This window comes from Heptranchias perlo, chromosome 36 (genome assembly GCF_035084215.1).
Source record: "Heptranchias perlo isolate sHepPer1 chromosome 36, sHepPer1.hap1, whole genome shotgun sequence".
In the NCBI taxonomy this organism is placed as follows: domain Eukaryota; kingdom Metazoa; phylum Chordata; class Chondrichthyes; order Hexanchiformes; family Hexanchidae; genus Heptranchias; species Heptranchias perlo.
The window spans coordinates 11,300,302-11,317,732 of NC_090360.1; the positions used below are offsets into that span (position 1 = coordinate 11,300,302).

Genomic DNA, 17,431 nt, shown 5'->3' on the forward strand with positions numbered 1-17,431 from the left:
TCTGCTTTTCAGGGCCAATATACCTTAGCATCAGGAACTGTTGGGTTAAAATGCAGATCTTCCAAACATTTCACATTGTACCATGTGTTAAGCAAATTGGATTTACAATTAGATGAAATTTGAACGCAAATGTTTTCTCCAAAGGCACATTGTTACCCCACGTATTACTTGTATGTACGCCGTGAAATTGACTTATTTCTTCCACAGGATAACTTTTTTTTAAGCTAATGGAAAGGAGGACTAAGGCTTTTGTACCAGTGCCTGTATAACTCAATTGGTATATCCATTGAAAATAATGATACCTTTAGCCTGGAGAAAAGATGTCAAAGATGACAAGTCCTGTATGATCAAGGATTTGTTAAACATCTCCAGTCCTGGAGGGAGGCACTTAGCCATTAGGCTTCTAACATTAGGGTTGAGTGAACTGGCTTGTAGTTTAGTCTGGACTGTCCATTGAACCTAATTCCACATCTCATTCTCACCCTCCCCTATTGTCATTCGCTAAAATAATCCAAATCCTTAAATCCCCAGAGCACATCTTAAAGTAGCACAGTAGAGCACCTGATTTAAGTTGTAAACCCTAACAGCTATGCTACTCCAAACACTAATCTTTAAGACTACCTGTGTTTTGCTTAGTTTTTAGCTGCTTCATGCCCTCTATAGTCACTATCTGTTATGCTCCCAAAATGCACTATATGTTCTCATGTGGTGATAGACTTAGGGTCTGAGGAAATTGCGGGGTAGGAAAATAAAGAGCCTGGCCTGGTGGATTGCCAGTGAAGGGCAGTTTCTTAGTGGACAACTATTAAGAATGGACATATTGCTGCTGAATCCATCAAACTTGGTATCCAGATTTAAGAGCCACTAGTGACATGATATTGAGTTGGTTGTTTGCATTACAAACTGGATCATCACCGACCATTTCTAGTTGGGTAGATTGAGTTCTTTTTCTTGAATAAGCCATAAAGCCCATGAACTCCTTTAAATGGTTCTAGAGAGGTTCTAGTTGGATGGAGTCGGAACACCTAGATTGAGAGGATAGCTAGATTGTCCTCACAGACAGAATGAGTTCTTCAAAAGTTTTTAGTACTTGCAAAATCAATGATAAGTGACTGTCAATTTAACATTCAGGAGTTTATTCCCAATAAATTAGCGCAGTCCAAAATGTATTTTAATAGCTTCCTCATACTTAGCGGATAAAGGACTTTGACCTACTTTGTACTGCGACTAGTGGACAGATCATCAGAATCAATCATGTAGTGGGATAATAAGAGGTATTCCCATCACCTTCTTCAAACTTATTGTGGACCTCCAAGAAGATGAGAATTAACCTTAGTATTTTAGCTCGGCCATAAGAAAGGTGCCATGAACCATCTGCAGAAAAATAGTGTTTTCCGTCAATGAAAGTCCTACATTCTCCAACTGTTGGGAAATGGTTGCTAAGGTTGATATTTATGTATCAGTTTACAGTCTTTCCTATTGATGGAGAACTACATCAACACAAATTATTGCTTTAATTTTCGAATATGTGAGCAGTCACCTGGAAATGAATGTTCTTAATGTGTTGGAGGCACCCAAAATCTCTGTCGCTGTGATTGCTCCATGAAGTGGAACATTCACCTGCTCCTGCTAATGAGGCAAATTGTAGAAAATCATTTTAATGCAATTTGAGATTTCAGTAATAACAAAAAATCTGATTTACCCAATTTCTTTATAAATAATTCTAATCCACAGGAAATTATATTAAATAGAGGATAACGTGGAGCCTGGACTGTGTTACAAGACGGCAGTATCACATCAAAGGCTTGAGATGACATTATCATTGAGATGTCTTACCATCTTGGACCATTCTGATAATTTAAAGTCATGTTTTACACTAAAAGAATTCAAATTGTCCAAAAAATATAATCAGGCAACATAAATACCACTGCAACATGGGAATATGGTGCTAAACAGTTGAATTATCAGATCACTTGAATTCAATGACTTTGAATTCAGAGTAGACTGTTATCTAGAGAAATAGATATTTTTCATGCTAGTTCATTTTTTTAGGTGGGGTGGGGGGTGGGAGGTGGGTGGGGTGATAGAGCTTTGTTGCTTGGGGTGGCATGTTGGACAATGACGGATTATCAGTTCTTCTTTATGTGTCAAGCAATTAAGCCAGAAGTGATAGTAGCATTCATTTTAATGGTCAGTGCAAGGACCTATACACCGCTCCCATTCATTATAATTGTAACTGTAATGCCACCTCTAATATAAGAGTTTTATTGACCTACAAAAAATTACAACAAGAAAAACTATTATTTATCCGAATGATTCTGGTGCAATTTACCATTCGGAAAAAAAAAATGTCCAAACATCAGTCAACAGTAGAATTAATGATTTCCTTCAACTGCAACAAAACTGCTTTAAGAGATTTTTGTGATTCTCATTATGGCTATGACTGATGTGGTGTACACTCAACTATGTAACATGATTTTTTTTTTGTAACGTGATTTCTTTTTGTAACAGATTAGTCTGGTATAGTCATGCTGCGTATGCACCAGTTTATAAATTAGAAAACGATATGGATTTAAAGAATACATAGTACACTGGGAAAATGTGTGTCGCACTTTCCATGCCCACAGCTTTAAGTCCTGTTGAGATTAATGGTAATATATAACTGATGACCTTGGGTTGCTTATAAGGAGCCCATGATACTACTAGCTCTAGCTAGAGGGGTATGTATCTCAGTGCTTGCAAGCCTCAATTGGCTGTATCGTTGAGGGTGGTCACATCTGTCATTGTGTAGAGAGCAACAGTGTTTACATTTCTTAAAAAGAAAAGCAACTACTTTGGAAGTGAACAGTGATATGCTTTAAAGGTCTGAGGAGTTCATTCTTACTTTTTTCCTTGTTTTCTGTATAACTAAAACAGAATCTAAGTGACTAACCTTTCCTATCCTTGTACTTGTAAAGTTATTTATTGGGAAATTCTTAGTTTCCAAAATAGCTAACCTCGCATATCCTTGAGGGCACCAGGGTTTCGTACACATCTCCAGTCCTGGAGGGAAGCATTTGGCCATTAGGCTTCTAACATTAGGATTGTGTGTACTGGCTTGCAGTTTAGTCTGGACTGCACAATGCTTGTGATATTGAAAATGGACATGAATACCACTGAAGTTAGCATCTGTCATTTCCCTCATCACCCCATTACTTAAATTCATCTTTTCGGAATTTCATTGTCATAGTTGAGAGCTAAGTTAGTGTACCACCGGAAGTTGCATAGTGGATCCTAGTATGCTTCATTAAGCCTAATGATCTGTTGCTAAGTGTAGGGCTGAATAGACCTCAGTCGGTATACTCTGGGACCGTAATGCCAAATGTAACTCTCCACTAGACCTGCTGATCCATCACTTGAGACATGGCGTTGCAAATCATGAGGTCACTGGGCTGTCTCAACAGTGCATAACCAAGATGGTCAGGATTCTGAATGGTGAACACCACCTTATGCTGTGGGATCCAGGCTTTAAAAACCCAATTGGAAGTCCTGTGTCGATAATATTCCTATGAGATTACTAAATATATGAAACATTTGTGCTTTTATCAGGAAGTTAAAGTATTAGGTTGTATAGCTAGCTTGCATATTTCAAGTATGTTCACTTTGAATAGTTGTTAAGAATCTTCTGGAAGTGGCTCTGATCAAAGGCATCCAAAGCTATAATTTGATGGCCATTGGTGCTTATGGAGATTGTGGTTATCCATATAAAGTGGCCAATCAGTTCAATACTGATGCAGTGCCATACCTCTGAAGGATTATGACAGGATGAGTGCATGGATCGTGCAGTATCAATGAACTGCTCACCAGACTCAACTCTTTCATTCTCAAGTCCTGGGGAGATGGTCAAAAATGGAAGCCAGTTGCTGATTGGAGGGTCTTTATAGACCACCACCCGAAGGGTTTTGTCTCTCCATTTACATGACAAAGAAAGGACAAGTGTGCAGATCTATTTTGCCAGGATGAGTGTATCTTCTGCCCTGAGAGGTCACTGAAACTCCATACATTATGAAAGGGAAAACTTTCAGTGATGTTGGACATGGTGCAAAATGTATTGGGTTTTGAAGTCTCCGATTTCACTTGCATATACATCCCTGAGCAGTTAACACTTGTCATGTGCTTCATACTTATGTTAACTTTTTTATTCGTGGAAAAACAACTTTTTTCTGATGTTTCATACCATAGAGCATTGGGCATGAATCGGTTAATTATCAGACTCTGAGGAATGCTTTGTTAACATGAATGAAGTAATTAGTTTAGGTAAGGTTTCACATCATTTCAAAACATACATACATCATACCTGTCACCAAGTTGAGAATAGACTTTATATTTTTTTCCGAAGTGTATTTGATAATTTACTGTTGTTCCGCTGGCTTTTAATCGGCATAACAGAGTCTCCAGGGCCCCGGCTTTTAACAGGACCAGTTGTGCAGGCCAAAGCTTTTAGGGATTAGGGGAATAATAAAACTTCCTCTATTGGCTGTAGGAACGCTGAACCTGTCTGGGAATTAAAAAGTTGGATCCCATCCATCGCCTTTATTAATCACAGCTGCTGTTTGTTTACTTACGTTCTGCTGAAATAACTAATCACCTGGTGATCCGTTGATGAAAAATGATTTGTTTTAATCAAAATCTCATTCGAGGGTTAAGAAAACCTGAAAATGATCAATCACTTGGTTCTGTGTTGTCACTCAAGAATTTGGTGTGAAGGGAGTTTATGGAGCATTTCGAAATCCAAGTGCTGATTTCATCTTTCAAAATTAAGTCTGAAAATAAATGGTGCATATTAAACGCAGAGTTGATAAAGTGCCAGAAACACATTGACAAATCACTAAATTACGTGTTCATGTTGAAATATTTTCGTACATTTGTAAAAGTAATTTTGCCTTAAATCCAGGCTTAAAAATAAAGTCAAGTACTAGTTTTAAAAAAATCCTTAGCTAGTACTTGTACAAGCTAACTCTAAAAACACATGCAAATTATTAAAGAGAGTATTAAGTATATTTGGACTTTGTTCAAGCAGTACATTTTCTTCAGCACATTAACCTGCACATAAATCTACCCAAGTCTGAGGAGAATTCTTATGTACATGAAGCCAGAAGGTGCTTTTCCTTCAGTTCACAGTGAGAACCCTTGCAATGCAGCACTTTTAATTGAGGAACACAGATTTTTCTTTTGCCTTTGCGTCTAATACTTCTGACTTTGATTCGGTTCCATAGCTGATTGATTTACTGCTGAATACCTCAGTTACAACCTCAAAAATCAACATCATAAATTACAGTTAGTTTGGCACCTCTTCCTGAATGGTTGCGATTCCCATGGCACCAGTTTTCCCCCACACGTGCTGTTCCTTCTCTTTACCCATGATTTCACAAAGACACACAGGCTTCAAATTTATAATCTCCCAGTTTGTCTTTATTTCATTCTAATGTAGTAAACTCCCATCATTTCATTTGAATGAGAATGACAGCCCAATATATGAATCAGAAACTTTACTCAAAGTAGCTATTTTGACATCCCAGCACTGTTTATGCAACTGTCATCTCCTCAACTGCTCCTTCACTCCTTATGCCTATTTAATGGATGCTCTTCTTTCCCACCCCTCCCCCACCCCTTCCCAATCAAAATTTAAGCTTCATACTTTCGCTGCCTGAATTCTGGACCCTTGAAATCTTTTTAATGTTTGATTTGTGCATTCGGTGTAAATCTCTGGGTTTTTAGCGCAGGTGTCACAGCACAAAAGTTATTCATGGTTTATTGGCACAAGAAATGCCCACGTGTAGCATGCACTTCAGCTTTCCAGTTATGGGATAGTTAGTATCGCGGAGTACTCCAGCACTTGTAAACTCTTCCATGGATTTCCCAACGGGTTTCAGGCCTTCAGCCTGTGTTCTTTTGTATAATGTAGAAATAGCATAAAAAAGGTGGAAGGGGGGGCAGAAATTGAATCAAAAATACACATTATCGCGACCAGTTTCTCAGTACAGTCCCCACCCTTTATAGCGGGCACCTTGGTGTTAACGCCAATCTCCGTTGCTGTGATCCCTGCACCTCTACTGGTCACTTAAAATATGGATTGCTGTTGGATGCAGCTTCCAGTCGGTTCCTGTACTGACCTAGAAAAGCATCAGTATGCCAGTACAGACCGACCGTGGGAGAGACACATGGCAGCACTGAGATTAACGAGGTACAAAGAACTGCCCGAAATAGCCGGTGTGCTGAATACATTATAAGCAGCCCCATTGTAATCGACTCGTATAGTTATGGCAAATGGTCAGCATCATTTGTCCAATACAGACAGCTGCCCATGATAAGCATGGATGGTATAAGTGATGAGCACTATATTTAGTTGTCTGGTAGGCAGGTATGAGTCATGGTAGAGCTAGTTCCCTGATATTGTTCCAAAAAAGCTCGTCTATGGAAAGATTGGATTGTTTGGATAATTTTAGACTTTGGATTTGGATTTTTTGAAATTTAGGCAGTGAAAGCATGAAGTTTAAATTTCAAACGGGGAAAGACAGAGCCTCCATTAGACCCTCTCCCTCCCAACCCACAAAAGTCTTGATATATTCCTTCATAGCCCGTTGGAGCTCATGGGACTCGGGTGTACACCTACTGCAACCAGAGTACCAGGGAACAGGTGTTAGTCTATCATTTTAGATCGTGAAATGGCTCCAAACTACTGCAAAGAAATGAGTGCAAAAACACTGGTACTTCTGCCAACAATGGAGAAAACAATCAACATGCAGCTTTATTGCAGCCAACTATCACACTCAGACAGCTGTCATAGTTTAGGGGAGAAAGCTTTCAGGAACACAGAACATGACATTGTACAAGTTCAGACCTTCTCCAGATCCTAATTTGGCAGTATCCAATACCTTCCATTGTAATTTGAATCAGAACAAGCACTTTGGGTTCCGTGCTCATTCGTAAATGAAACCCCATCTTTGAGAATCAGGCGCTCTGGGGCAGCCAAAGAGGTTTTTAAACCTATAAGGACCATTGTAGGAGTTCTGTTACACATGAGAACAAATGAATTATCTTTCTCAGGAGGAGAAGAGCATCTGTGCTGATCTGCCATAGTTAGCTTTCAAAAGATTGCTGCAGTGCAGATTCTGAAGTGTTGTTGACAGTAATTATCATGTCTTATTGCTGTGGTGGTATTGCTAAACACCCATGGAACAAAACACTTGGATTTCTTATTTTGCTCCAGAAGCCTGATTCTCTTGTTTTTATTAATCTATTTATTTAAAGAGCGATACAACAAGGACGTGTTCTACAATCCTTTCTGTCTTTTCCTCCCCTTGCTCCTCAATATTTATCATTAGTGGATAGTGGGATAACCTTGATTGGCAGGTCAGATGTCACATTGTCAAGCTGCTTCAGGAGTGGGTGCTGACAGATCACAAGAAGAATTTAAAGGGGAAGTGGGCTTTACTGAATTCTAACTTGTTCCTTGGTATTATTGGAAGGACCTAATGGTGTATTTGTTGATGGCTGTGTGTTAAATGGAACTTTGTTGTATTTGCTCCCAGGCTGTTTCCAACCAGCAGTTTTAAAATCTGTGGGAAATATGCCAATCAGGTCAAGTGATGTACAAGCTGCCACCAGGAGGAATGGACTTCTTTCCTGTGGGCAGCACTCCACCCTCACTTGCTCTCGAGTCTCCATAGCCAAAGAGGTCACTAGGCTGATCACTGACTGGACATATACACGAACCTCTGACCCCCCTCACTGCCCATAGAGGCCACATGCTATCACAACCGTGCAAGACCTTTCTCTTTCTCTCCTTTCCCCTTCCTGTTGTGACCTAAGCTCCTTGACAAGGAATTACCACCCTGGCCTGCTAACTATGAACCCCACCCAAACACCCACCCCACAGCTGCAGCAAACCATCAATGTACCAGCAGGTACCATGAGACCTGCAAGGTAATATGTATTATTACCTGAGAACGCATGTGACTTCTTTATACAAGCTTTTATTTGGGGGGGAAAAAACCCGTAAAATTCAGCAGCAATGAGTGACGGGGAAATGTTTCCTTTTATAAAATTTTGAGTTATGTCATTATTTAGTCGCATGCATTTGTCCTTTGAAGGCTGTTAGACACTAGACACGAACAATGTCCTATTTTAGTAATGAATTTAAAACATGTCACCAGAAAAAAAGAACGAAGTGTTAAAGAAAGAACTTGCATTTATATAGCACCTTTCACGACCTCAGGACGTCCCAACACACTTTACAGCCAATGAAATACTTTTGAAGTGTAGTCACTGTTGTAATGTAGGGAAACGTGGCAGCCATTTTGCACACAGCAAGTTCCCACAAACAGCAATGTGATAATGACCAGATAATCTGTTTTAGTGATGTTGATTGAGAGATAAATATTGGCCAGGACACCGGGGAGAACTCCACTGCTCTTCTTAGAAGAAGAAGTTAAATCCAGATGTCTAGCTTATACCCATTACATTGTCCTTTAAACAGCTGCCTACCAGACTCGTCCAATCCCTCAGTGGGTAAATCCCAGTCTCCATTCCAGTGTGGAGCCAGTTAGACACCATGAACCACTACAAATTCATTCTGCAGATCGTAGAAGGTATTAACGGTATTTTGAAAGCTGCACCAAAAGTCGTCATGCAAAGTTTTTATTTTTGCAAAATGGAGGATTTAATTTAGCTCCTCATAAATAATCATAGTCAGCAGCTTGTACAAACTTGATTTCTGGTGCTAGGGCAGGAGAACCTGTGACCTAACATGTCAATGAGAAGCTTTCGCTGCTGGGTGTGAGTTAACACAAGTAACGAGGGTGAGTAGTCATCATTCACCTGTGGAGACCCAGGGTAAGATTCTTAAACACATCTGCAATAATTATTTAACCAGAATGACTCACACCAGTCATTAACAATGACTATTTCAATTGTAGCCTCATCCTGAAAAATGTTTGTTAAAATGCCAGCTTTCCTCTATCACTCTGATGGTTTAATTCGTTGATAAGGAATGTAAGAAATCAAGTGCAAAACAACCCTTAACAATTGATCCTGAATTACATTATTCAGCCTGTTCAGGTGGGTTTGATGGCTCGTATAACACTGTTCGAGGAAGAGCAGGGAGTTCTCCCAGTGTCATGGCCAATGTTGAGTTTTCCTGTGACCTTGCTGTATGCAAATTGGTTGCCTTGTTTGCCCACATAATAATTGTGACTACACTTCAAAAGTAATGGATTGGCTGTGAGAATCTGAGGACAGGAAAAGTGCTATTCTAAATGTATGTTCTTTTTTAGTTAAAAACATGGAAAATAGTCCTAAAATACCCACAACAATTTTGGCAAATTTTTTTTTCCAGACTCTCGATCCTTGATTTCAGTCAAAACAAGGGATGTTCCCTTAGAGAGTCACTTTCTAGTAATTTTTTTAAGTTGAGAAACCAAGGGCCAGGTTCCATCGTGTAGAATATCACCCAAGGTTGAAAAGAGTAAAAGAGAAAACAAGATAATGATTTGGTGCAAACGTGCTGGTTTTAAGAATCTTTAGGTTGTGGGAAGGAGGAAGATCGATGAAGGTAAGGAGTTGCACGGTTCTGAGGTTCTATAAAGAGATGAGTTGGAGTATAAGACTGCGTAACACGTCTTAGTTTCAACACAGTGAGGATGTAGGTGGGAGGAAGAGCACGTAGGATGGCATATTTGGAGCTGAGAAGGAACAAGAGAGGAAAGTTCAGAGGAGCACTAATCATAGTAGTCATTTAAAATAAAGAGAGAAGTTGATTGATTGGAGACTAGAGAGTGGAGACTAGAGATAAGAAGACTGTGAGTTTAAGTAGTTTTGTACATTATCACGCCTGCCAGTGGTGGAGTTTTCACCGTGTTCTTTGTTGAGTCAGCACTGCAAAGGCAGAGTCCATTGGTTTCTGGCACGGCTAACTGCTTGGCATTGCTGTACAGGTATGTACAGCAGGTAATTGTTTATAATGCATGGGGTGACATCAAACATGTTGAATGCTGGCAGTGTCATTTGAAGGCACCAGATAGAAATAAAGTTGACAGAAAGATGCTATTTTTAAAAAAATATATTGGACCAGAATTTGTTGTAGCCGGTGAACAAAGGCGCCTGCCATTAGTTAGACTTGCTCTTGCCAGTTTAATTTCAATGAGATTTTGCACTGCAAGTTTCTGTAAATGGGAGCTGGAAACGGTGCAGCGTCCTCTACAGGGCATCTGGGATCTGTCTGAACAGGACATGCGACTGAGCATCTCCTTAACCAATCATATTGAAGGATTGTGAAATGTACAGCGCAGAGTCTGAACCAGGAATTGTAAGTTAGAATATGCATTCAATGTCAAATCAAGTACAGAAAGAAAAATAAAGAGAGGGAAAAAAAGAGTGGATTAAAAGAGAGAAAGAAGAGACAAAGAAAAAGTTTTTTAAAATGTTTTTATTAACTTTTTTTAATCTCCAACAACAATTAAAAGTTGAAGGAATGAGACTCCACACTTATAATAGTTAACTTTCAGTGCCAGAGAGATTGTTTGGCAGTGATTAACACTTATCACCCCGTTAAAATGGGTACATCGACTGAAATGGACTTTCTGTGGCGAGTTTAGTTTGTAGCTACTGTGCAAATACAGCAACTTCACGCCGTTCAATTCATTTGAATGGTGAGGCAGACAGCGAGATACCATTTTCGCAAAGCTAACGGCAGTGTGGCACATCTTGGACAGCAACATCTGGGTTTTCGTCTTTAACCGCGCATCTGTCCTCACCTGAAGTTGCAGTGCAATTTGCGCATAAATAACGGTGAGTGCCATTAGCCTCACTGTGATTTTGACAGCAAATTCTGGGCCATTAAATCTTTAAAAGTTTTCCAAAATTTTGAACAATATTAGTAACCTGATCTCACCATGTTTGGACAGTTCAGTAACCCACACCCCAGTCGCAGTGTTGTGTTGTGTTGGTTCATTATGGGTAGTTTTCCAAGTACGCACTGGGGAGACCAATGGACCAGCAGTTTTCCTAACTCCACCTGCACACACTGAAAAAGATCCCCCCATTGTGTTGTACAGAAGCCAGCACTAATTTGAGCATGCAGTCACACCACCAATTTTAGGCCAGCGATAAGTTAAGTATTCCAATTTCAGATTTGTTGGTGTTACACTAGAAAAAAATAATGATTCTTTTGGATTCCATTTCCACTTAGTGCACTGAAGAATTCTGGAACTTTCCAAATGATTATAATTAACCAGGAGAGGAAGACATATGTTTATTTTTCTTTCTCAGCAATTCTCTTTTTTTCTGAGATAAATAGGGTTGGTTGGCAGTACATTGTGTTGGCTCACTGACGTGCTACTTCATACACCTTCCCCATGAGTATCACATAATAAAGTCTGATTTCAGACATGTGGAATGGGGAGGTGTCGGGTGGAACAGAGGCACTTTTCGTGGGGATGAGGAACTCTGTCACACACCTCCCAGTGCCCAAATCAGGACAGATGTTGGCAGAAAGCTGGGAGCAGATCATCTGTTGATCCACTTAAGGAATGACATGTGCGTCATTGGAGTATCTAAAGAGGTGGCGAGCTTACAAAAATAGTTGGCAAAATATACCTGTAATTAGTTTGTTACTTTGTTTTCCCAGTAAAGAGGATATGGCTTTTGGAGATTTTTAACCCCTCAGATTCCTCCCTCAGCTTCTTCCTGCCCCATAGAGAGAGGACATCTCCAAAAGATAACCAGATTTGGAGATAAGAACCTCCAGGAGTCTTGGTAGCACAGAGCTCTGCTGTACTAACATCCTGTGCCACAGATTTGTGCCCATGGTGCCTTTCACAGAAGTCTCTGTCGAGCAGGCTTGGAGGGCAGGCAAGGTTACAGTCATTCAGGTTTCATTTTCTAATATTGAGTCTCTTTCAAAAATAAAATATGTAATTTCTCTCCCTCATCCATTTCCACTGTCATGCAATAATGAGAAACAATGCATTTTCAATGACCTAATCATAAGTTCACAATCTAAAATTACTCGTTAGTCAGACTTAGCTGAGAGAAACCTCGGCAGCAGAGTGAAAAATGAAGATGTTGCTAATGTGGAAGGGCATGTTTATAAAGGTTGGATTGAATGCTGCCATTTTGGACAAAGCAGCATTTTTGAGTATCAGTTCCAGTTGTGGCCTTGTCTCATTACCAGCATCTCAGGCAAAAATTTAGAGGAAAAGAGCTTTGTCATCAAGGCCAGTGCTCAACCAGATCATTGTTTGAGCTTTCTTTAACCGACAGAGTAACCTGCAGAACGCTATCAGTGACACAATGGGGAAAATAATACGATTTATGAAGAAAACTGGCACAGAGCCACAGCAACATTGGCGTTAATATTTAGAGTAGAAGTAAAAAGAGTGTCAGTGGGTGACCACCAGATATACAAGTGGTGGTAAAACCCTTTCTCCAACCTTATCAGCACTTGATGCTGTTTATTCTTCTTAAGGTGTTTTGAGGAACATTTTGCACTCATCAAGATGAGGATGTTTGAGGTGGAGAATTGAATGTTTTTTCCTCCACCCAGTGTCAGCATTAAGATCAAATTGTCCTGGAGAGATGAAGGTTAAAGCTGCATTGCCCCATCAATATGCTTGAATCCTGACCCAAGAAAAGGGCGACCTGCATTTTTCTAGTCTATTATTACATCATTACTAATGCCTGAAAATGCCTCATACCTTGACTTACTGTTTGGAGGGTGATGATTGTTATGTCGACATGATAAATACCTCTGACAGCACCAATGTAACATTTCTGTTCCCAATTTTGTGACATCCCGTTACTTCAAAATGATGGGCTCTTGTGCTAAAGACCTGGACTGCTTGATCTAATTTCATTAGTAGAGGGAACTTTCATTTCATCAATCCAAGCAAGATTCGAACTCAGGTGTCAGCAATGAAAGTACAGCATCGACTTGTGTAGAGATGATTGAGTAAAATCCAAAGTTTTGTTTTCTTTCAATGAGATGCTTCAACATTCTGTTTTTGGTTCCATTCTAGATTGAGGAAGATACCTGGCAGAAGTATTACCTGGAAGGGGTGGCAAATGAGATGTACACAGAGTATCTGTCCAGTGCCTTCATAGGCTTGTCCTTTCCTGCAGTTTGTGAGTAAGTAAATAAGATTCAAGCACATCAGTTTTTGTCTGTTTTCTCCAGCGCTGACTTTAAGCACAATAGTAACCACTGACTGACTCCTCTAATTCCAGTGAGTGTCGGAAAACTCTTCCCAACTGCTCCAGTTGTACAAAGTATTTGTTCCAGGAATTACAATTCCGCCCCTTCAAAATTTCTTTTGATTAGTTCCAGAGGAGTTGCGATGCTCCTGGATTTAGTGATGGATATGGGCCCTTAATTTGATATGTCTTTTTATTATATAAGAGGGTAATCATTGTAGAGTTCAGTGCACAAAGAGGTGAGTAATGTCTCTCAACGAAACTTCAGTTCCTCTTACAGCTCAACAGTCATTGGCCTTGAAACTGGTTTGGGCCGGCCTGTCGGCATGAACTGGATGCAGGAAACCGAAACGGTTACGCCTGAGGCACACTTGATTTTTGCCTTGGGCCTCATTTACATGAGACCGGCAAGCTGCAGGCGCCTTTGACCCTGCGTACATCCTGCAGTTTTAGAACATTGGTCTACATCTCGTTCTCCATCCCATCAGTGGCCGCTACTTCAGCCACTTTGCCCTGCCTATTGGAGCTCCCTCCCTCAGTATCTCCTCCTTGCTACCTGCCTTCAAACACCTTTTAATGACCCTCCAACCCTGCTTTTCTCCTCCCATCTCCCCCCCCCCCCCCACCCCACTCAGTGACCACTTGCTCTGCATCGTCCTGTAAAGTGATCTAAGACATTTTGCATGTAGAGCACTATGGAAATGTGAGGAGTTGTTGTCTGATACCAGATGGAGTTCACCTCAGCACACGTTTTCCTCTTAATTAAAAGTGAAATTTATGAATTTTGATCTCCAAATTTGCCCTGACTTGAAGTTGAGATTAGACTTCATGTCAGAATTAATTTAGAGGAAGTACAGTACAGGAGAGTTACTTAGCAACAAGGCCACGTGCTCATTCAGTGTAGAGCTGTATAGATGAGCAAAAATGAACAATACGGAGACTGGATGTTTCATTGTCCTTCACCTCTGAGACCCATATTCAAATCCAGCCCAGGCAGATGGGATGAAAAAATCACCTCTATCTGTTGGCTGTGAGAGTTGGAACATGAAATGAGTTTGGGCAGTTTCAGCCTAGTTCTTAGTGGGTTCACCGAATGGCGCACAATTGGCTAATAATTAGCAATCTCACTCCAAAGTTGTGAGAATGCCTTGTGAGTGAGATGGAAATGTCACACTGTGCTGAGATTGGGACATTCTGGTGGGTGCCTCTCCTGCTATTGTCTATCTCCTTTGGTCAGTGCCTCTCCTGCTATTGTCTATCTCCTTTGGTCAGTGCCTCTCCAGCTATTGTCTATCTCCTTTGGTCAGTGCCTCTCCTGCTATTGTCCATCTCCTTTGGTCAGTGCCTCTCCTGCTATTGTCTATCTCTTCTGGTCAGTGCCTCTCCTGCTATTGTCCATCTCCTTTGGTCAGTGTTTCTCCTGCTATTGTCTATATCCTCTGGTCAGTGCCTCTTCTGTTATTGTCTATCTCCTCTGGTCAGTACCTCTCCCACTGTTATCTCTCCCTGCCTCTCAATGTCAGTTCCACTGCTCATCACCCCCTCCCCCGCCCCCCCCCCCCCCCCCCCACTCAGTGCCTGTTTGTGCTACTCTCTCCTCTGGTTAGTGCTGTTCTGACTGCTCTCTCTCTGGTCATTACTGCTCCTTATCCATTAGTCTATATAATTAAAAGTCTTGTGAATAACAGTCACACATTAAATATGACAGCCTATGCATTTAATGTGAGAATGAGCTATTTTGCAAGATACAAAAAAATTATCCATCACTCTTTTCTGATTGGCTCAAATAACCACTATCTGTCAAGTTAACTATACTGCTTCACTCAAAAATGTTGAAGTAATCCTTCATAAAATAGGAGTGAAAAACCACTCATAAAGAGAACACAACGTTACTGAGAATTTCTACGTAAACTAGTTACTCATGGAAAGGTTAATGGCTTGATATATAGACAGTTTACATCCTCCACATTGGGCGGTTTAGTGGTATAATGTGTTGGTATACCAACTACCCACAGTGTTAGGCATAGGCTTGCACCCATAATTCTTTGGATGATAGGTGCCTAATCTCAGCTGGGTTGCAAAGGAAGTGACGATGCATCTCCTAGTAGCTGATCACTGGAAGGAAAATGTATGGCTATCTTCTTGACTTCCTCTCAAAAATGGCACGGAGCAGTAACTTGTCACCCTAATAAGGTGTTATTTTTCTGCTCTTTAGATTCCATGTGGGCATGTATGGGAAAGGGTAATGAAATTTAATGTTGGAACAAGAATGCAGTAAAATCTCATTCAAACTACAATGGAGAATTAAGAAGCGCAATGAAAATGATGTAAATAAATTTGGATTCCAAATCAGAAAGCTATATATAATGCCCAGATTAAATCATCTAACTGATGGTTCTTGTTCTTCCTAACATGTCATTAGAAGTGATGGGTAAGCAGTTCAATGATGTCCAAGGTATGCCCCAGGTCAGGGGCAGAGGTGATCATGAACATGAAGGGGGAATCAAATTGAATTGAGATCAACAAATGGAAATGAATTGGGGTTCCCAGTGTAAGCAAAGTGTATGAAAACAGTAATGCCTGTGTATGGTAATTACAGTTCAGATTTCGGATTCCCCCTCGGGAGATGCTGATTTCTTTATTACGAGAGTAATGTTCATACACCGAACAACAGTCGCCTTGTCATGGTAATGGCTGCTTGGAAAACTCGCATCATCTGTTCTCATGGGGTTAATGAGATTTAAACAAGGAGGGGTTGTTATTGTCGACTAATGATGCAGTGCCACGAGGAAGTGATGATCAATGAATGCAGATGTTCTAATGAGATTTAGGAATCGCCTAAAAATCTTCACTTGACACATAGGTTTTGCCTAGAGACTCAATTATCCTGTTTTCTAGTTTAAATTAAAGAGACCTCATTATTCACACTCTCATGTCCTTGCTAGTGTTAGATGGATAATGCTATCCAATTCTCTTTAATTAAGCCCTATGATAATCAATATGTCCTTTTGTATATTCTTGTGCAAATTAATCCATGTTAACGTTACAGTAAATACAGCTGTTTTATGGAATAATGTTAGGAAGGAGCACAACATAATTAAACAGATGAAAAGTTTGAAAATGTAAGCTTTGGAGCTGATTACTTTCAAAATGCCAGATTGATTCATGGTTAATTTTTGATGATTCCTCTTCCAAATGATGTGGATTCTGTGCTGGATATCTTGACCAAAATATACATTATACCTGCTCCAAAATTGTAATGGGGCCCCTTAGAGTTATTTCTAGATTCTTTTACAGTAGAACATATTGTAAAATCCTCGCAGTCTGACGAAGCCCAGTAGGTTCATTATTTTGGGTGGGGAGGGGGATCAAAAAGAATGCTGGAAATCTGAAATAAAAACAGTAAGTGCTGGAAACAAAACAGGTCCTTCAGCTTCTGAAAGAGAAAGATGGGTTAATATTTCAAAGTGGAACCTTTCATCAGAACTGGTAAGGTGGATCTGGAGGATTAGTCACAACAAGGAGGGAAGGAGAGAACAAGAGATACAGATCAAGAGTCTAGACATGTTACTTTCACTTTAATGAGAAGCTAGTGCGTTTAATAATGCATAAATATTAAGCGGTAAAGTGGTATGATATTGTGCCGGAGACTTAGCTAGAATATTGATATTGAACTAGATAATGATTGTTGAGTAAAAGGTCGAGTTCAAAGAGTTTTTTGCATACATGCTACGCGTAACAGGACAGTGAGATTGTGTGTGGTTGCTGTAAGTACATGGGATTGTATTCCATATCATTATCTATTACTAATACATTGACATATATTTATTAGTTTTACCTGGGCTAAAAGTGTGAAATTATGAGGATAGGTTGCATAAACTTGGGTTGTATTCCCTTAAGTTTAGAAGGTTGAGGGGTGATCTAATTAAGGTGTTTAAAATGATAAAAGAATTCGATAGAGTAGATACAGAGAAGCTATTTCTTCTGGTGGGGGATCCCAGAACAAGGGGGCACAATCTTAAAATTAGAGCCAGACCATGCAAGAGTGAAATCAGGAAGCACTTTTTCACACAACGGGTAGTGGAAATGTGGAACTCTCTCCCCCAAAAGGCTGTGGATGCTGGGTCAATTGAAATCTCCAAGATTGAGATCGACAGATTTTTAATAGGAAGGGATATGGATCAAAGGCGGATAAATGGAG

At 40.1% G+C, this 17,431-nt stretch overlaps 1 protein-coding gene across 6 annotated transcripts in view; it reads left to right on the forward strand.

The window, feature by feature from the left end:
* Positions 1-17,431, forward strand: part of kcnma1a (potassium large conductance calcium-activated channel, subfamily M, alpha member 1a) — a 692,064-nt gene that overhangs the window by 537,465 nt on the left and 137,168 nt on the right. For all 6 annotated transcript variants that reach the window (XM_067972546.1, XM_067972543.1, XM_067972542.1 and 3 more), the window contains exon 15: positions 13,056-13,165. In XM_067972546.1, coding sequence (XP_067828647.1) covers positions 13,056-13,165 — 110 coding nt within the window. The remainder of the gene's footprint in view (positions 1-13,055; positions 13,166-17,431) is intronic.